The 22,098-nt window shown below is 37.6% G+C and overlaps 1 protein-coding gene across 16 annotated transcripts in view; it reads left to right on the top strand.

Annotated features, from left to right (window-relative positions):
* Positions 1-22,098, top strand: part of SPAG9 (sperm associated antigen 9) — a 148,198-nt gene that overhangs the window by 80,208 nt on the left and 45,892 nt on the right. For 8 of the 16 annotated variants that reach the window (XM_037742578.1, XM_017540180.2, XM_017540186.2 and 5 more), the window contains 4 exons: positions 3,019-3,060; positions 10,524-10,731; positions 11,650-11,749; positions 17,223-17,344. In XM_037742578.1, coding sequence (XP_037598506.1) covers positions 3,019-3,060; positions 10,524-10,731; positions 11,650-11,749; positions 17,223-17,344 — 472 coding nt within the window. The remainder of the gene's footprint in view (positions 1-3,018; positions 3,061-10,523; positions 10,732-11,649; positions 11,750-17,222; positions 17,345-22,098) is intronic. The other 8 variants (XM_017540189.2, XM_017540191.2, XM_017540187.2 and 5 more) reach the window with 1 other exon arrangement.

Below are 22,098 nucleotides of genomic sequence, written 5' to 3'. Positions count from 1 at the left end.
ACCTCCCTGGTTTAAGTGATTCTTCTTGCCTCAGTCTCCTGCGTAGCTGGGACTACAGGCATGTGCCACCACGCCCGGCTAATTTTTTGTATTTTTAGTAGGAATGTGGTTTCACCGAGTTAGCCAGGATGGTCTCCATCTCCTAACCTCGTGATCCACCCGCCTCAGCCTCTCAAAGTGCTAGGATTACAGACATGAGCCACCTTGCCTGGCCTCAAGTATTCCTTTATAGTGACACATGGACCAAGACCCACACCCTCTTACCTGATTTATTCCTGCTATGGTTCGAAGGTCTCCCGCAAGCATCATGTGTTGCAAACTTAATCCCAAGAGCAATAGTGGTGACAGGTGGAACTTTTAAGAGGTGGTTAGGTCATGAGGGCTTTGCTCTCATGGATGGGTTAGTATCATTATCTATTTTACCTGTGTGTCTAATGAGTGGGTTCATCATCACAAGAGTGGGTGTGTTATAAAAGCAAGTTCAGCCCTCTCTTGCTATTTCACGTGCTCTCTTGCTCTTCGCCTTTGGCCAGGGATGATGCAGTGAAAAGGCCCTCACCCGACGTGGCCCCTCAGTCTTGGACTTCCCAGCCTCCAAAATTGTGAGTCAAATAATTTCGAGTTTATTATAAATTACCCAATCTGTGTTATTCTGTTGTAGCAACATAAAACAAACCAGGACAATTTTTTTGGTCATTTTCTTTTCCTAAGAGGTCAAGATCTCTGAATGAGCCTGTAGTCTCAACACTTTGGGAGGTTGAGGCGGGTGGATCACCTGAGGTCAGGAGTTTGAGACCACCCTGATCAACATGGTGAAACCCTGTCTCTACCAAAAACACAAATGTTAGCCAGGTGTGGTGGCACACACCTGTAGTCCCAGCTACTCTGGAGGCTGAGGTGGGACTTGAACCCAGAGGTAGAGGTTTCAGTGAGCCAAGATCACGCCACTGCATTCCAGCCTGGGTGACAGAGTGAGACTCCCTCTCAAAAAAATTAAAAATAGCGCCGGGCGCGGTGGCTCAAGCCTGTAATCCCAGCACTTTGGGAGGCCGAGGCGGGTGNTTTTTTTGAGATGGAGTTTCACTCTTGTTGCTCAGGCTGGAATGCATTGGTGCAGTCTTGGCTCACTGCAACCTCTGTCTTCCAGGTTCAAGTGATTCTACTGCCTTAGCCTCCCGAGTAGCTGGGATTACAGTTGCCTGCCACCACGCCCAGCTAATTTAGTATTTTTAGTAGAGACGGGGTTTCTCCATGTTGGTTAGGCTGGTCTTGAACTCCCAACCTCAGGTGACCCGCCCACCTGGGCCTGCCGAAGTGCTAGGATTACAGGCGTGAGCCATTGCACCCGGCCTGTAATTTCTTTTAAAAAGTTATTTAACTACTCGGGAGGGTGAGGTGAGAAGACTGATTGAAGCCAGGAGTTCCAGGTTGCAGTGCACTATAATGATGCCTGTGAATAGCCATGACACACCACCCTGGGGAATACAGCAAGATCCTGTGTCTAAAAAAATTATATTACTTCAGTTTCACAATTTTTAGTAATACTGAAGAATATAGAGTAGATATGGGAAGTTTCTTCAACCCTAAATTTCATTCTCTCCCCCCTCCCCGCCCCATCTTTGTAAATAGTTGATGTGTCCTTGGTCCTTTTCTTTACAGGTGCACATAGATACTGCTTTTTTAAGATACGTGGGTTTATAAGTATTTCCCTGCTGCTTGCTTTTTTTTTTTTTCATTTAGTAACATGTCTTGACAATCTTTCTACTTTTATATAGAGAGTGCTATCCAAGTTTTTACCGAGTTTTAGATGAAGAGAATGATTAAAGATGATGATTATCCAGAATCAAATATCATATAAATAAACATTAAGTGCTTTTATCACCAAAAATGTGTGAGGCACTAGATAAGTTTATTGGCTTGACTGTGGTGATTCTTTCACAGTGTGTATTAAAAAATCCCCTTAACTGTATATGTATTTGTCAGTTATACCTCAGTAAAGCTAAGGGTGAAAAACCACATCTATTAAAGAAGAGGCAGTGTAGTTCCTACAAGTGAATCATGCCTTGCTAATCTGTGTATTTTTAAGGGCATAACTGAGAGCTAGTAGCCTTTCAAAAAGACTTTAATGAATTTCCAGACCAAGAATATTTAAAACTGTTGCTTTGTATTTAAGAGATAACACATCTGTTTCATAGAGGAAAAGTGTATAGATAGAAATAGAGAATATGAATAAATAGATTTTTATGAAAAAGAATTTGGGACTGTGCACGTGGCACACGCCTGTAATCTCAGCACTTTGGGAGGCCAGGGTGGGTGAATTGCTTGAGCCCAGGAGTTTGAGACTGGCCTGGGCAACATGGGAAGACCAAGTCTCTACTAAAAACGTAAAAAAGTATCCAGGCATGGTAGGGTATACCTGTAATCCTAGCTACTTGGGAGGCTGAGGTGGAAGAATCACCCAACCCTTGCAAAGTTGAGGCTGCAATGAGTCATGATTGTGTCACTTGACTCCAGCCTGGGTGATAGGAGTGAGACCCTGTCTCAAAAGAAAAAAAAAAAAAAAAAAAAAAAGAAGTATTTAGATTTTAATGATCCTTCGATCATTAGTGTTATCTAACTGATTCAGTAATGATAGAAGAGAAAGGAGGTGTGATAAACATTTCTAAGTATGCTGCACTAGAATATTAGTATGTTAAATAGTCGAAGGGATGGGAATAAATCTCAGGAAGATTTCATAAAGTGATGTAAGCAGAAAAAAATGTTAAATAATGAGCTGCATGTTGATAAATAATAGACACTGATCCAAGTGGTGGCGTCTGAACCATGATATTACTTAAACTACGGTCTTAAGGTCTGCTTAAGTCAAAACAAAACAAAGGCTGCAAACATTCATTTTAAACACGGTAGATAATAGTTGAATCTTATATCCTGGGAGATAGTGCAAGCCAAAGATACAGCTGTGTTAGAACCTAGTAAACACATGATTTTTTTCTCTTTTATAATCTTCCTTTTTCCTAGGTCAGCAATAGTCCCGAACCTCTGAAGGCTGTAGAACAGGAGGTGAGAATGGTGCTTCTTAACATTTTGCAAAAAAATACACTAAAGTGATTAACTATCGATTACTTCCTCAACTGCTATTCTTAAGACATTAAATGCTCAGTTTTGAAGACTATTGATGTAATTCACTGAAATATAAAAGAAAATTATTTCTATTACAGTGGTTGTCAGGGCTTTACTGTAATCTGTAATTTATTCCTTCCCCAAAGTAAGCATTTTTAAATAAAGAAAATATAAGTAAATCCTGTGAAATTTGGCCTCTTTCCATTTATCCAGCTCTATGTAATGAATGGTATACTTTCCAGAAATATCTGCCTCAGGACATAATATATGTAACTTGTATGTGTCCTGGATATGGCCTAGTGTGACATTTTACTATGGGCTGCTTCTTTAGTTTAATAGAGTTCTTCATCTCCAGTCAGGGCACCATTCAGCTTTATTCAGCAAACATCTATTAAGAGCCTACTACAGACTGGGTGCAGTGGCTCACGCCTGAAATCCTAACACTTTGGGAGGCCGAGGCAGGCAGATCACTTGGTCAGGAGTTTGAGACTAGCCTGGCCAATATGGTGAAACCTCGTCTCTAATAAAAATACAAAAATTAGCTGGGCATGGTGGCAGATGCCGGTAATCGCAGCTACTCCGGAGGCTGAGGCCGGAGAATTGCCTGAACCTGGGAGGTAGAGGCTGGAGTTAGCCAAGATGGTACCACTGCCGCCAGCCTGGGCAACAGAACAAGACTCTGTCTCAAAAAAAAAAAAAAAAGCCTGCTACATGTTAGGCTTGTTATGCTGGGCACCGAGAATAACAAGATATCTGTGACTTTCTGCTGTGTGCTAGGTCAGTGGTTGACCTGGGCCCATGGAAGCTCTCTAGCATCAGCAGTGGAACAATATCCTCTTCCTTCAAAATATACTCGGTGTTAGGACATTCATACCTTTCCTTTAATAATTGAATTCTCTTGAAGCTACAATTCTGTTTACACTTAGATGTGTTTTACAAACTAAATGTGAGTATCTAGAGTTATGGTTTTTAGTGTTCTCTTTGGGTCACAGACTCTTAGGAATCAAATTATTTGAAACTCTCCAGAAGAATGCATGTACATATGCCACATAGCTGTAAATCAAAAGAGTTTTAAGAACCAGTGCTTTAGAGACTTACTTTTACTTGGGGAGAAAGAAATGTAAGTATAAAATTATAATGTGATTTGTGTTAATGGTGAGAGATTCTATGTGGGGCTAGTTACTTGTTTGTAATTTTGTCTTTATTTTAATTTGGCTTAAAATCTTCAAATCTGAGTTGCTTGCCTTCGTTTAGCTTATTTCAGAAGTTAGGCAGGCTACTCAGGAAAACACTACATTGGCATGTAGTGTCTGTAAGTTGTCCTTAATGGAATAGTTTATTTTCTCTAGTTGTAAACATAGTTTGCAGTGAGTTAGAAAATAATTGTGCTGCAGTGCCAGATAATACATGACATATATATTCTATATAGCACTGAGCACATGACACATTTGATAAATGGAACAACTGAAAATATTTTGAAGAGCTTATAGACTTTTAGCATGGTATTTAAAACCCATAAGAAAATGACTCAAAGACCGGATTGCTTTTACTACAGTATCTCAAGTGAAACTAAAAGTAATGACATTTATTTTGTGTGTGTGGTAAAAACACACAAAAATTACCATCTTATAAGCTTTGAGGTGGTCTCCACAGGGAGAAAAAAAAATACTATCTTAACTGTTTTTAAGTATACAGTTCAGTAGTGTAAGTATACAGTTCAGTAGTGTTATGTATATTCATATTGTAAAACAGACTGCCAGAATTTTTCATCTTGCAAATCTAAAACTAACTCATTAAATAATGACTTCCTTTCCAACTCCTCCAGCCCCTGGAAACTACCATTTTACTTTCTGTTTCTGTGAATTTGACATCACATATTAAATACCTCACATAAATAGAATCATGTAGTATTTGTCTTTTTGAGACTGGCTTATTTTATTTACCATAATGTCCTCAAGGTTTATTCATGTTATAGCGTGTGACAGAATTCCCTTCCTTTTTAAGGCTGAGTAGTATTTAATTGTATGTATATACCACATTTTGCTTGTTGATGGACATTTGTGTTGGTTTCACCTTAGGGCTGTTATGAATAATGCTTTTGTGAATACATACCCAGAAATGAGATTGTTGAATGATACAGTAGTTCTATTTTTAATGTTTTTAGGAACTTCTGTACTGTTTTCCAGAGTGGTTGCATCATTTTACAATCCTGCCAGCAATGCAAAAGTGTCGATATATTCACATCCTCTTTTTCTTGATAGTGGTCATCCTAATGGGGGCCAGGTGATAGCTCATTGTGGTTTTGATTTGCATTTTTTCAGTGATTAGTGATGTTGATTACCATTTTATATGCTTCTTGGCCATTTGTGTATTATCTTTGAATTGCATCTCTTTTTTTTTTTCAAAGCACAACTTAAATATGCACAGGCATACCATTCTTTTATATGCAGTTCCAAATCTTTTACTTGCTTTATGTGAACATTCTGTAGTGACATGTACACCTGCAATGTGGCAGTTCCTTAAAGGCTCGAAAGGGGAAAATGGGGCTATAAAATAAATATGTTAGAAAGAGACAACTGTGGAAGTCTCTGTGTTTGACACCACTCACGCCATTGAAAAACATATCTTAATGATGTCAGACAATAGGATTTGATAGGCTATGGGCCATTTGCAGTCAAGACCATTAGCCAAAACAGCACAGCCTGGCACATGACCTAATATAAAATAGGAATTTGCAGTCTCAAGAAGCCACAGATTGAATGTGAAATAACAACATTCAACTCCCCTGGAACTTTATGTTGAATGATTCATAATAAATGCCTTTCAATTGGGACCTCATAAGAATTTTCCCTTGTTGGTGTATATAGTCATGTGTCGTTTAATGACAGAGATACATTCTGAGAAATGTGTAGGTAGGTGATTTTGCTGTAGGAATATCACAGAGTGAATTTACATAAACCTAGAGGGCATAGCTTACTACACACCCAAACTACATAGTATGGCCTATTGCTCTTAGGCTGCAACCTCTACAGCATGTACCAAATACTACAGGCAGTTGTAGCACAATGGTATTTGTACATAGAAAAGATATGGCAAAAATACAATATCAAAGGTTTAAATGGTTTACCTCTATAGAGCACCTGCCATGGATGGAGGGAGCTTACAGGACTGCAAATTGCCCTTGGTGAGTCTGAGAGAGCAGTGAGTGAATATGAAGGCCTAGAGCATTACTGGACATTGCTGTAGACTTTATAAAATGCTGTTCACTTAAACTACCCTGCATTTATTTATTTATTTTTCTTTCTTCAATAATAAATTAGCCTTAGCTTACGATAACTCTTTTACTTTATAAACTTTAACATTATTTTTACCTTTTTGACTTTTGTAATAATGGTTAGCTTAAAAGACAAACACATTATATAGCTATATGAAAATATTTTCTTTATATCCTTATTCTATAAGCTTTTGTCTATTTTTAAATATATATATATTTTTGCTTTTTAAATTTTTTTGTTAAAAACCAAGACACACACATATTAGCCTTGGCCTACACAGGGTCAGGTTCATCAGTGTCAGTATCTTCTACCTCCACATCTTGTCCCACTGGAAAGTTTTTAGGGGCAATGACACACATGAACCTGTCATCTCCTATGATGACAGTGTCTTCTGGGGTACTTCCTGAAGGACCTACTTGAGGCTGTTTTATAGTTAACTTTATTTTTTTTTAGGTAGAAGGAGGCGTATACTCTAACAATGAAAAGTATAGTAAATACGTAAACTAGTAACATAGTTGTTTATCATTATCAAGTATTATATACTGTATAGAATTGTATGTACTGTCCTTTTATACACCCAGCAGTGCAGTTGTTTTGTTAACACCCTAGTGCATTGCACTAGGATATTATGACAGTTGCAACATCACTGGGCAACAGGAATTTTTCAGCTCCGTTTTAATCTTATGGAATCACCACCATGTATACTGTATGTTGTCTGTTATTGGCCAAAACGTCATTATGGGGATGTGGCACATGATTGTATTATCTTATGAGCATACATTTGACCAAAAGTAGTATATTTTAATTTTTAATAGGCTGATTTTTTTTTTTTTTTTTTAACCGGTCTCGCTCTGTTGCCCAGGCTGGAGTGCAGTGGTGTGATCTCAGCTCACTGCAGCCTCCTCCCCCTTCTGGATTCAAGTGATCCTTGTGCCTCAACCGCCCAAGTAGCTGGGACTACAGGCATATGCCACCATGCCTAGCTAATTTTTGTATTTTTAGTAGAGACAAGGTTTCACCATGTTGACCAGTGTGGTGTCAAACTCCTGACCTCAGGTGATCCACCCAACTTGGCTTCCCAAAGGGCTGTGATTACACACATGAGCCGCTGCACTTTGTCTCATTGTATCTTTAATTGGAAGCAGTTAGTGAGGGATGGTACAAGAATATTGTGCCTCTGGCCAAATGCTGTGGCCGATTTCCCATCAAAGTGCTTTTTTGCTAATCTTAGTAGCTTTATGTCCCCACTGCCTGGGATACCAAGGAGAAAGACCTCTTATGAAAATGGTTTTGAGGCTGGGCACAGTGGCTCATGCCTGTAATCCCAGCACTTTGGGAGGCCGAAGTGGGTGGATCACCTGAGGTTGGCAGTTTGAGACCAGCCTGACCAACATGGAGAAACCCCATCTGTACTAAAAATACAAAGTTAGCCAGGCATGGTGGTGCATGCCTATAATACCAGCTACTCCGGAGGCTGAGGCAGGAGAATCACTTGAACCTGGGAGGCAGAGGTTGTGGTGAGCCAAGATTGCACCATTGCACTCCAGCCTGGGCAACGAGAGCAAAACTTCATCTCANAAAAAAAAAAAAAAAAAAAAAAAAAAAAAAAAAAAAAAAAAAAAAAAAAAAAAAAAAAAAAACAAACCTGGTTTCCCTAATCTCATGCTGTATCCTTGCAATCTAGTTGTCAGAAGTACAGCCCACACAATGAGCTATTTTAAACAGTGTAAACTATTTTTATGTGGTAAGTATAAGAGGGAAGTAAGTTACAGATAAGCAAATCTCATGTTATTTGGATAGCCTAGGATAAATTTAAAACATCATTTTCTTTTAAGTAGATCCTGATTCACCACTTCCTTGTAGCCTAAAACCTTGGGATTGCTGAGGTATCACAGTCCCTTTCCTGTTTTAGGTTCAGCTCTCTCCTGGTTATTTTCTTTCTTTTTTTTTTCTTTTCTCCCAATGATATCTAGACTATCTTCTGGTTATTTTATTTCATGCTGTCAGATCCACAAATGAATTTAGGAAAGTGGGCTTTTGCCACACTTTGTATGTTGTGAACTTTTAAATTACTAAATACAATTTTCTCTAAGGTGAAAATAATCTGGCTTTTGGAGGGAGTGAGGGGCCTGGAATAATAAGGAGGAAGAAGAAATAATGTCTCTATGTTTAAGAGGTAAATGACAATTCCAGGATTGACCTAAAATTATTTATTTGCAATATAGTTTCAAAGGCATATCACTTTCTCATATAGATGAACTCAATATTCTCTAGGTCTTTCTGAATCCACAGTCTTAATGGGTTTTAACTGCTTTCATCAGCACTGTTTATCAGAAATATAGACTGTTTATTTTATATTTTTTAATGTGTATTACTTTCGAAACCTTTAAGAATGGGAATTCATGGCTAGTCTGAAAGTAGTGAGTTATCTCGGTTGTTCTCAGTTAGTTACAGATCGAACTCCTTGTTCTACTCTTTCCCCCCGTCTCACTACTGCACTTGACTAGTCTTAAAAGAGAAAACAAAAAAAAAGAATGGGAATTCTTGTAACATGGGCACAATCTCAGCTCACCTCTGCCTCCTGGGTTCAAGCGATTCTCAGGCCTTAACCTTCCCTAGTAGCTGGGACTACAGGCATGTACCACCATGCTGGGCTAATTTTTGGCATTTTTAGTAGAGACAGGGTTTCGCCAGGTTGCCTAGGCTGGGCAAAAAAAAAAAAAAAAAAAAGTTTATTTCTTAACTCATTTTTAAAGTAGTTTGGAATAAATTACTCAATTAAAATTTCTTCTAAATTACTTTTATTTGTAGGTTGACCTTTCTGATGTTAGCAAAGGTGGATCTAAAGCTACCATTTCAGCATCAACAGCTAATTCAGATGTGGCAACAATTCCTACTAATACTCCCTTAAGGGAATTATATATAGTATATATAATTTATAATATTATAAATATATGAATAAAATATAATTATATATTTATAATTATACAAATAGTTACTGTTATAATAATAGCCAATATTTTAAATACTTAGTATGTGTGAAACACATTGCTAAGCCATAATGTAGAATAATTTGTAATCTTATGAAGTAGACATCATTATGTCTATTTTATAGATGATAAAGGTATAGAAGGAATATGTAACTTACCCAAGGTCATGCATTTAGTGAATGATAAATTCACTTAATTTACCCTAATCATTATTATTATTATTATTACTACTGGTGGCGGTGGTGACAGTAAACTTTTTGTCAGGTTCTCTTTTTTTAAAACCTGGGTGCTCCAAAAGATCTTCATTCTTGATAGCCACTGGACAATTGCTTTTAATTACTTTGAAGCTGCAAACCCCTTTGAATATCTGATAAAAGCTATAGATTCTTTTCCCAGAAAAACACATTGTACACAAATTTTTGCATACAGTTTCAGTCTGCACATACGTCTTGAAACCTATCTGTAGATCCTATAATAGTAATCAAATTTCAATGAGTATGTAACTCACCTGGATTGCTTGTTACCTATTCTCAGTGCCTAAAGTTGGGTACATTAAGTCTGGAGTTGGATGTAGACTCTGTCTTCACCTCCTTAATCCCTGCTCTCTCTCTCTCTCTCTCTTTTTTTTTTTTTTTTTTTTTAAAGAGACAAGGTCTTGCTGGGCTCAAGGGATCCTCCCGCCTCAGCTGTAATTACAGGCATGTGCGTGGCTGGAATCTGCCCTTTTAGCAAGCACCTTAAGTACTTCAAAGGATTTAGATGCAGGATGTTTTAATACCACACTTTACAAAGAAACCCTGAGATTAAGAATTTGGTTATTCTCCTGCTGTTTTAGAGCAGCTATTACAGAGAATGATGTGGACATTAATGCATAGTTTTATTGGTAATAATTCTTTTATTTTCAAATTTTCTGTTTAGAAAAATCTCATCTGAAAAAATGTGATTTACTTAAATATTTTCCAATTATTTGCAGAGGGACTAGAGAGATAATTTATTGATAATCAGTGGCTCTTTATTGCCTTTATTTAAAAAAAAAAAAAAAGAACTTTCTCTAGTAGGTTTATTTCTTACCCCATTTAATGTGGCTTAGAGTAAATATGTCATTTAAAATTTTATTCTAAATTATTTTTGTTTGTAGGATGAGCTTTCTGATGTTAGCCAAGGCGGATCTAAAGCTACCACTCCAGCATCAACAGCTAATTCAGATGTGGCAACAATTCCTCCCGATACTCCATTAAAGGAAGAAAATGAAGAATTTGTGAAGATTACAGATACACCAAATAAGTCAGAGATAAGCAAACACATTGAAGTACAGGTAGCCCAAGAAACTAGAAATGTATCTACTGGTGAGTGACCCTAGTTCTTTACTTATTAGGAAAGTATTCAGTAAACCCAGATAATGTGGGTATGAGAAAATATGTCTTTGCAGGTGTTGCCTGCTTTGTATTTATAAAATAGGCAGATATAGTTGGCCCTCTGTATCTGTGGTTCTGCATCTGTTGATTCAACCAGCTGTAGATTGAAAATATTTGAAGAAAAAAAAAAAAAAAAAAAGCTCTACCTGTACTAAACATGCATATACTTTTTTCTTATTATTGTCCCTTAAACAGTACAGTATGACAATTACTTTCATATCATTTATGTTGTATTAGGTATTATAAGTAATCTACAGATGATTTAAAGTAATGGGAGGATATTAATAGGTTATATGCAAATACAATACCATTTATGTAAGGAACTTGAGTATCCATGGATTTTGGTATTTTGGTGGGTTCTGGAACCAGTCCCCCATGGATACCAAGAGAAGACTGTACTTAATTGTATTCAGTTGCAAATAAGCTTAAAAGAGGTAATGCTTAATAGTCTTGGAGAGAAACTATTGGTGCCAGGAGTTGCGGGCCAGGTCTGAGAGCCTAAAAGACAGGAGGACAGTTCATTTCTGTCCCCTATCTTAGTTTAGTCTTTATCTTTAGTTTCTTTAAATTCCATCTTTTAAATAGGAATGAAAGTAGGACCTTGGATACATTGCACTTTGTTCCACGAAACACAAAGGCAAACTTTCTTTGGTTGCTTATTAGTTTTTGGTATGAACTGTTAACTGAACATATGACATGTTGTCTAATGCTGTGTTTCCTAAAACCCAGTCTTGTACATTTTTGAAAAATGTTCAAATGATACCTTTACAACCTTAAAAACAACAGGATATTTATATTGGGGTGATATGTAATATATGTATTGCTTATTTCATCATGTCCTTTTTAAAGGCTCTGCTGAAAATGAAGAGAAGTCAGAAGTTCAAGCGATCATTGAATCTACTCCTGAGTTGGATATGGATAAAGATCTCAGTGGATATAAAGGTTCAAGGTAAAATAAATGTCAGATGAAGACATCTTCCCTCCCCCAAACTCCGATAAACACTGTCCTCCAGTCTCTGACTGAATAAAATGGATTCAGATGTTTCGTTGAAGAAATGTTGGTATTAGATTCTAATTCCTGTTCTTGAAACTGGACACTGTACATGGTTTACATTTTTTGTGAAATGTTACCTTTGCAGCATCACAGATGAGGTGCATAAGTAGGAAGGATGGTGTCTTAGTCTATTTTGTACTGCTATAACAAAATACCAGAGTGGGTTGGTTATTTATTTATTTATTTATTTGAGACAGAGTCTTGCTCTGTTGCTCAGACTAGAGTGCTGTGGTATGATCTCAGCTCACTGCAACCTCCACCTCCCAGGTTCAAGTGATTGTCCTGCCTCAGCCTCCCGAGTAGCTGGGATTACAGGCACCCGCCACCACGCCCAGCTAATTTTTTTTTTGTATCTTTTAGTAGAGATGGGATTTCACCATATTAGCCATGCTGGTCTCAAACTCCTGACCTCGTTAGCCACCCACCTCAGCCTCCCAAATTGCTGGGATTACAGGCGTGAGCCATTGTGCCTAGCCAATTTATAAAGAACAGAAATTAATTTTCTCACAGTTCTGGAGGCTAGGAAGGCCAAGATCAAGGTGCTGGCAGGGTGAGTTGTCTGGTGAGGGCTGCTGTTTGCTCTCAAGTTGGTGCCTTGTTGCTGCATCCTCTGGAGGGGAGGAACTCTATGCCCTTGCATAGCAGGACAAGTGAGCCCTGAACACTGGATAAAGCTTCATTATTTTATAAGGATCCCAGTCCTATTAACCTGGGAGAAGCCCTTATGGCCTAATCACCTCTTGAAGGTCCTATCTTAATATTATCACATTGGCAACAACTGAATTTTATAGGGTACACATTCAAACCATAGCAGATAGGGGGAAAAAGATAGCCAAGACATATCCCATAGTTTCTGTAACTTGAGGAAACCAAGAAGCAGGAGTGAAGGGAAGTAACAGAGTGGACTTGGCTGGGGGCTGGCTGCAGTGCTACTTTGAGGGCATGAAAAAGACCTTTGGTTATAGAGCATGCTTATTGTAGGGCCAGTGTCAGGAGACTCCAACCTGCCTGACACTTCAGCCTAGCCCTCTCCTGACTGGGGCTTGTGACTCTCAAGATTACATCACCTAGCTACTAACTTGGGACTGAGGCCCCTCCCCCAACACATACCTTGGGTTTGTGCGTGTTTTCTGCAGGGTGTGTTCAGAAGGCAATTTCTTTTTTATGTGTACATATGCTAAATAAACGTAATTTAAAAAACAAAACAAAAAAGTTTGGACAAACTTTTGTACCTTTCCCCCAGATCAGGAAGGGAGAATGTACTTCCATCTTGAGAACTATAATTTCATTATTGGAAGAAATTAGTCTCATTTTACATGGGAAGGCTGTTTAGTGGTAGGAAGAAAATGGTTAGACATCATCCCTTTTTTTTGTTTCTTGTTTTTTTGTTTTTGAGATGGAGCCTCGCTCTGTCACCCAGGCTGGAGTGCAGTGGTGCTATCTTGGCTCATTGCAATCTTGTCCTCCTGGGTTCAAGCGATTCTCCCACCTCAGCCTCCCAAGTAGCTGGGACTACAGGTGTGCGCCACCCCACCAGGCTACTTTTTATATTTTTAGTAGAGATGGGGTTTTACCACATTGGCCAGGCTGGTCTCAAACTCCTGAGCACAAGTTACATGCCCCCCTCCACTTCCCAAAGTACTGGGAGATTAGATATCATCCTAATCAGAATTATCCAGAATACATTGATGCTCAGGAATATCAGATAGGAGCTACTGCCTTTATTTTCATTTCTTCCATAAAGTTTATCTTTTAATTAACGACTATGAGAATGCATGCCATTTATTTATCCATGTTAAGCATTGTGCAGTATGCTGTAGCGGTTAAAAGTATAGACCCTAGTGTAAGACTGCATGGGTTCAAATCCTGTTTTGGATTTGAATCTTAAGCATGTTTTCTCATCTAGAAAACAGCATTATGTTAATACCTCAGATGGTTGTGAGGATTAAATGAGTCATTGTATGATAAGTCATTGCGAAATGCCCCATTCAATAAATGTTAAACTAATATTATTGTTTTCATCATGATTTTATATAATTTGATCCTGATTATAACCTTATGAGGTAGATGTTTTTATCCTTATTTTGTAAATAAAGAGACTTAGAACTTGTTCAAGTAGTTTGTCCCAGATTACCAAGCGAACAAGAGGTGGACCTGGGATTCAAATCCAGAACCCTCTGTCTGTCTCTCTCTCTCTCTCTCTCTCTCTTTCTCAGACAGGTTCTCGTTCTGTCACCACTCTTTTTCCTGGATCCTACATCACCCTGCTTCTTGATTTATGCCTTTGTTTCCACAGAGCGTATCCTCACTAGCTTTCTTGGTAAAGGGTGCATGACTCTATCACTTCTTAGCTCTCTCTCATGCTGTCTGTCTTCAGATATCTAGAATAACATGCGTGTGCTACTCCTCCTTCATTCCTCCCTTTTTCAGCTGAGATTCTGTGAGAAAATGTAGTCTTAATGCCCTAAGCATCCCTTGTGTATAATGAATTAGCTGTGCTCTTATGCATCTAGAATAGGACTCTAGGTATATACTTTCCTTGGGAGAATGGAGAAAATAGTCACTTAAATCCTTTTCTGTATTCTGTAGATCAAGTAAGGAACCCTGGTTGAAAAAGGCTGTGGTGCTAGCTGTTGGCTTTCTGTAGTAGAAGATGAGGATATAAAGCCTAAACCACCATCCTTTTATCCTCCTAATATTATTATACTTCAGATTCTGCTAATATTATTTACATCATTATGACTATAAAATTAATCTGCAGTTCTACTTAGTCACAGATTATAGTATAATTACATTACATTTCATTTCTTTTTTTTTTTTTTTTTTTTAAGACGGGGTCTCACTCTGTCTCCCAGAGTGGAGTGCAGTGGCACGATCTCAGCTCACTGCAACCTCCACCCCTCAGTGATTCTCAAGTCTTTCAAGTTCAAGTGATTCTCCTACCTCAGCCTCCTGAGTAGCTGGGATTACATGCGCCCATCACCATGCCCGGCTAATTTTGTATTTTTGGTAGAGACAGGGTTTCACCATGTTGGTCAGGCTGATCTCGAACTCTTGACCTCGTGATCTGCCCACCTCAGCCTCCCAAAGTGCTGGGATTACAGGCATGAGCTACTGTGCCTGGCCCATTTCATTTCTTTTACAACTTTTTGTTCTTCTGAAATTAATAAAGCTTTTGGTTATTTTATTTCTTTTCCTTATGTTTCTATGGACCTGTCACTAAATCATTGGCAGGCACTATGCAATTCATAAATGTAAAAGTTGCCAATATGACCAAACACAAAACCTGTCTGTTTCCTAGTGCTCACTCTCCTGCAGCCTTCTATTCCCATTCTTTAATTGAGATTGCTGCCAGTTTGCTCTGGTTCTGGAATATGCCCTCACTTTCATCCCTGGAAATCTTTTCACCTTTTTCCTCTGTTGTATCTTTTTTTTCCCTGGATCCCACATCATCCTGTTTCTAACTTATGCCTTTGCTTTGATAGAATGTTAACCTTCCTAGGTTTCTGGGCAAAAGGTACATGACAAGTAAATTTTTTTTTTAATCACTGTGAGCTCAAATGTGACAAATTTTATAAGAAGACATACTTGATAGTTTGGCTGGATAAAGAACTACAGGTTGGGAGATTTTTTCCTTCGGAATTGCAAAGACATTGCTTCATTTTCGTGTTGAGTTCAGGGTGTTGGTATTTGACTTCTTATTTTTATATACTCTCTGAAATCTTTTAAGACTGTCATTTTCTTTTTTAAAAAATTAATGATGCTGTGCTTGGTGTGAGGGTCTTTTTGTATCTTCTTACATGAAATAAATCTTTTCATCTGAAAATTCCTATCTTTCAGTTCTGAGAAATTCTCTTTCTTCTTATTTTTGTTACTTCTGTTCTCATTCTGGAATACCTGTTAGGTATGTATTGAACATTCTGGAGTGACTGTCATAATTTCTTTTCTTCCCTGCTTCCTATCTTTTTTATTTTGTACTAATTGTTGGCAGATTTTTTTTAAACCCTCATTGGTTTTTTTTCTAAGTTCTTTTTCTTGGTTGGTACTTTTTATACCATCTTGCTGTTTTACTAATGCAACATTTCTTCTGAAGAAATTGAGTTATTTGGTTTTTTGTCATTGCTGCTGCCTGCATTGTCTCTTTTTGTTCTTAGTGTCTCTGTCACATCCTCTTTGTTTTGGGCACTTTCTTTTATAATAGAGGTCTTCTTTAGACTTCTAGGACTCCGTGGCTGTTTTACTCATACTTAAGTAAATAATGCTGATTCTCCACTTTCCTGCCTATAACATTTAAACTTGGCTTCCATTGTTCAGGGAGCTGTGCCAAGAGAAGGGAGGTCTCAGTGTTCTGGAGGATTGTATCTAGGTCCTGTACTGTCCTCGTACAGTTTTTTTTTATCCTGTCCTTCTGTTTCATGTTCCTCCCTGCATGCTTTCCCTGCGGTTGCTGGTACCTTCAAGTCCTAGGCCTTTCAGGCGTTCTGGCAGCATATTGATCTCCTCCCTAAACCCCAGTGGCTTATGTTTCAGCTTTCTCGGGTCTGTTGAATCACTTTCTACTGTTTGCCCATCTGTTTTCCATCTTACAGAATTTTATTCACATTTTATCTGCTATAGTTTCTTTGTCTATTCTCTTTGTCCTTTTGGGTGTATAATTTCTTAGCTTTCATTTTAGTTGAGTTTCTGAGTTACTAGGTGATACTATGTTCACTATACCATATTTAACTAGAAATGATCTACAGAGTTTTTTCTATTAATATAGTATTCAGGCACAAACATATATACTTCCGCATTCCCCTATACACCCTAGCAAAATAGGGCATATAGTATATACACAGTTTTGCAACTTGATTTTAAAAAAAAAACCTTTGTACAATGAGTTTCTTTGGTTTATAAAGCTCTATTTATGTTTTTAATCTTAAAGCTAAAATTTTTAACTTTATATGTGTATAACTTACCTCATCTGTCCCCTATTAATGGTCATTTAGGTCTTTTCAATTTTTGCCACTATGAGAAATGCTTCTCTAACCATCTTTTACATACATAATTGCCTTCTTGTCACGTAGGTGATCTATGGAAAGCACTTAGATCAGCACCTGGTATAGAGCAGAGGAGCTGCCATTATTGCTTGTGTTTTCTGGGGTCACACAACAAAAACATTCTGTAATTTCTTTACCAGCTATCTCTTTGGAGCTTAGTGAGAACTTCTTAGGAAGCCTTTGAGAAATCTTTTTTAAGTTATATTTTCTAGTAAATGTAAATTATAGGTAAGAAATTCCTATGTAGTTTAGCGTATTGTATTCATTTTAACACTGTCAAAAAAGTCTTTGTCATTTGTTGATTTGGTTTTGTTGTTCTTGTTACATAGCACTCCCACCAAAGGCATAGAGAACAAAGCTTTTGATCGCAATACAGAATCTCTCTTTGAAGAACTGTCTTCAGCTGGCTCAGGCCTAATAGGAGATGTGGATGAAGGAGCAGATTTACTAGGTATGATAGCTCATCTGAAGAAGTATCATACTGTTTTAAAAATTGATTTTTAAAATGATTTAATTGAAAAGTCTTTTAAAATGACCCCAACTGCTCAGCGGTACAGGGTTATTGCCCTTTTAGATAATTATTGGGAACATATGCCTGTGATAATGAAAGTTTTAAATGAAAGCACCTTTGCTTATGGGTATGCTTAAGACTGAATTGCATTTAAATTTATATTTTGAATTCGTACAACACAATTTATCGAACTCCTGCTATATTCCAAAACAGATAACTACCCATACGAACATGGTGGGGTGTGTATGTGTGTGTGTGTATGGATTGATGGCTAGTTATTTTCTGACTTACATTAATTTCATTACATTCTGTTGACTTTAAGAAATTATAACACTTGACTTTTCTAAGTTTTCACAGAGTATATTATGTTTCAGCTCTGTGGGAAATATAATCATTTTAAAGTTTGTGTTCTAGAAGAATACATGGTTTGAAAAGAATATTGCATTTGGTTCTTACACTATTTATCTGGTGACGTTTGCCAAGTAGCTTAACCTCTTTAGAATTTAATTTCTTTGTGTGTAAAATGAAGGAGCTGGACTGTTGTTCAGGAATCTGGCAAACTGTAGCTTATGAGCCAAATCCAGCTGACCTCCTGTGTGTATGTGTAAATAAAGTTTTGTTGGAATACAGCCACCACCATTTACTTATTGTCTATGATTGCCTTTGCCTACCAACAGCAGAGTTGAGTAGGCAACTGTAACCTATAAAGCCTAAAATATTTACGGTCTGGCCCTTTATAGAAAAAGTTTGCCAACCCCTGCCCTAGATGATCTCTAAAGTTCCTTTCAGTGCAAGATTCTGGCTCATATGAATTAGTTTTGGTATACCTTCCTTGTAACTTAAGACCCAATAGAAATTAAAAACTGTGTAGAATTAAAAATATATACTTTTTGAGATACTAAGCTACAAAAAAATTTGTGTCTCTTGGTATAATTATAGTACAGACTACACTGTTCTCAAAAGGTTTTGTAAATTGTTAGGACTTTGGAGTGGAGTGACATTGCTTGCATTATTTTATGTTAAATTTATTGATTGCCAGGTATGTCCTTGACATTATGAAGTATTTTTAGAGGAAAACACAAGGTCTATCTAAATGTTTATTTAGGCCGGGCACAGGGGCTCATGCCTGTAATCCCAGCACTTTGGGAGGCCAAGCCAAGTGGATCACTTGAACTCAGGAGTTGGAGACCAGCCTGGGCAACATAGCAAAAAATACCAAAATTAGCCAGGCATGGTGGAGTATGCCTGTAGTTCCAGCTACTTGGGAGGCTGAGCTGTGAGGATGGCTTGAACCCAGAAGGCAGAGGTTACAGTGAGCCTAGATTGCACCACTGCATTCCAGCCTGAGTGACAGAGCCAGACCCTGTCTCATAAAAATAAATAAGTATCTAGTAAGACAGATTGAGACCAGGTGCGGTGGCTTACACCTGTAATCCCAGCACTTTGGAAGGCTGAGGCAGGCAGATCATGAGGTCAGGAGTTTGAGACCAGTCCGACCAACATGGTGAAACCCCATCTCTACTAAAAATACAAAAATTAGCGGGACATGGTGGTATGGGCCTGTAATTCCATCTACTCAGGAGGCTGAGGCTGGAGAATCGCCTGAACCTGGGAGGTGAAGGTTGTGGTGAGCTGACATTGGGCCATTGCACTGCAGCCTGGACAACAGAGCGAGACTCAATCTCAAAAAAAAAAAAAAAGAGAGAGAGAGATTGAAAGTATATAAGTACATGTAGTTAGACAGAAAGGGATTGTCACCATTAAAGTTTAAGTAAAACTTTGGAAGAAATTGAATGAATTGCATTTCTCAAGGAGGGCTAAGAAAGTTTAATTCTTAAGGAATACTCTATTTTTTATATTTAATATTACATTTTCATTTTAGTTAACACCAAATTATACCTGAAAAGTTTCTTTTATGACATAATTATCTTAAGAAACTAACTCCCTGGCAAAATTGAGGGGCAGATGAAAAAATGTTAGAAGAATTTAAAAATTTATATTCAGTACAGTAAAATTCACCAGAATCAATATACATCACCCCACAAAATTCATTTATGCCCTCTGTTTATATTAAGAATGAAGTACATTTGAATATAATTTGTACACTGTGTTAACTCATAATGCAGTAGTGAGTAATATAACTTTTAAGGTTGGTGGCCCCAAAGTTTTCTTTTCTTTTAAAGTATTTAGAAGCCACATAGTACTTAGAAATAACTATGGTCTTTTAAATCGATTAAAAATAATATCCTATCGGGCGTGGTGGCTCACACCTGTAAACCCAGCACTTTGGGAGGCCGAGGCAGGCGAATCACGAGTTCAGGAGTTTGAAACCAGCCTGGCCAACATGGTGAAACCTCATCTCTACTAAAACTACAAAAATTAGGTGGGTGTCTGTAATCCCAGCTTCTCGGGAAGGTGAGGCAGGAGAATTGCTTGAACACGGGAGGTGGAGGTTGCAGTGAACCAAGATTATGACATTGCATTTAGCAAATTTTAATCATTATATATGGACTCAGTACTTAGATTACCCTTTTTTCTGAGGCAAGGTCTCACTACATTGTGTAGGCTGTCCTGGAACTCCTAGGCTCAAGGAACCCTTTTGCCTATAGCCTCTCAAGTAGCTGGGACTACAGGCATGCACCATCACGCCAGCACAGCCTTTTTCTGATTTTAATAATTTAAAAGAAATAACAATTTTTCCTTTATCCTGATTGGTATCTCATCCCTCAGCTTTCTTATTTAAAACTCTCTTTGCTGGATTTCTGTGATAGCAACTTGCCTGTGTCCTTTCCTGTCTCTGACTCTACCTTTTCAGTCTTCTTAGCAGGATCTGCTTCCTTTGCTTATCTTTCAGGTATCAGTGTTCCTGTTCTAGGCCTGATACTTTGTTTGAGAAATCATATTTGTTCTTGTTTCTCAGTTTTCATGTCCCAAGTTTTAATCCGCATCCCAGATCTTTTTCTAAAGCCCTAGACTATTATTTCCTAACTGCATACTAGACCCCTAAGCTAAGATGACTTGTAGGGCTTTACGTTTAACATGCGTCAAGCTCAGTTTGTCATCTTTATTTTTCTGTCCCCCAAGGCTGCTCTTGGGCCAACAGCCACTGTCTCAGTTAATGAATAGCTCCCCATCCTGCACCTCTCACTTTTCCCTCACAGCCAATCACCAAGGTTTGTTTGTTCCCTCTCCTAAATGTGTGTGTGTAAAAATGTACATATGTATATATATTTTTTCTTGCCTTAAGTGATAAATCCTCCAGGAAATCTGCTTTGATCCCCTAATTAAAGCTTAGTTGTCCTTGACATGTATTCCCATGGCACTGCATTTTATTATACAGCTCTTCATACTTACTGTCATTTTTTGGGTACCTGTCTCCCTGGACAGACTATAAGCTCAGTGTGGCTGAGACAACCGTGTCTTTGCTTGCTCTTGCATCTTTGGCACTTAGCAACTAAGTGAATGGGCTTGCTAAGTAGTTCTGATGGGGTTTGTTTCACGTCAAAATCTGTGATTCTTCTCCTTTTGAGATTAAAAATTCTTTACAGGGGAATTTGTAAGAGAGCAATGTACCTTTGTGAAAATACAGATATATAACTACATAAAATTATGCATCTTCTCAAGGGATTACCATATAATTCTGAAACCCATCTATGGACCTAGCTTGATTATCAGTGTTAAAACCCAAATGAAACTTCTATGATTTAAAAAACTGCCAGACAGGTTTTTTTTTGCTTGTTTTTTAATAAGTAAAATTTCCAAATGTATTAGACCTAAGTTTGTGCTTCATTTAAGTCTTGAATAGATGTTACTGGAAGGCAAGTCTTGAGAAAAAGAAAAGACAAAAAAAGAGTCTTGAATAGAAATGAGGCCACTTTATATTTTTCTAATAAAGAGTTTTTATTGATCATTTCAAAATGAAATTTTAGATAATCCTACTGGTTACATATTTAGTTTATAAACCACATTTTACGATAACTCTTAGTTGGGAATGTGTACATTTAATGTGAACTTTATTTAATTATTTATTTTTTGGCCATCTTGGAAAGGCTTTATTTCTACTTCATCATGGTCTCATACAGACTCAGAGGTACCATCATGTGTTCCCATTTGGTATCCTTGTGACTTTTTGTAGTGTTTTCCCTTAAGAGTAAATTCTGTACGTTGCCCGTTAATCTTTTAACAGTAATTTAAAATCTTGTTGCTATTGTATCATTGATGCAAGAAGACTAACAATAAAAGTACAGTACAAGGAAATTCACAACATATTACAGTGTAACAGACTGAGTCACATTTTGGCGAGGACACAGTAGCAGTATATACATGCACCTGAAGACGTGCAAGCCATGTAATAATATATGGATCATACAGCGAATTTTCTAAACCCACTGAGGACTTTGTATCTTTTCACAAATGTCCTGCATACCCTCCAGTTTACAGAATATCTGTCTTGTCTACTGGCTTCCTGGCTAATGTAAACTTTAGAAACTATATTATAGGGTTTGTTTTTCCTGTAGTACACATTTTGATTTTTTTCCTTTTTATAAATATTTAGACTTCATTGTGTTTAGTTAATGATTTCTCTACATCTTGTCAATTTCTTTGTTTCCTCTCTCATTTTAAAATAAATGAGTTTAGTTCTTGCTTTCTGAAAACAATCTAATTGAGATTCTCATTCATTTTTCTCTTGGGCT

This window comes from Cebus imitator, unplaced genomic scaffold, assembly GCF_001604975.1.
Source record: "Cebus imitator isolate Cc_AM_T3 unplaced genomic scaffold, Cebus_imitator-1.0 Scaffold123, whole genome shotgun sequence".
In the NCBI taxonomy this organism is placed as follows: Eukaryota; Metazoa; Chordata; class Mammalia; order Primates; family Cebidae; genus Cebus; species Cebus imitator.
This window is presented reverse-complemented; position numbering and strand designations above follow the sequence as displayed.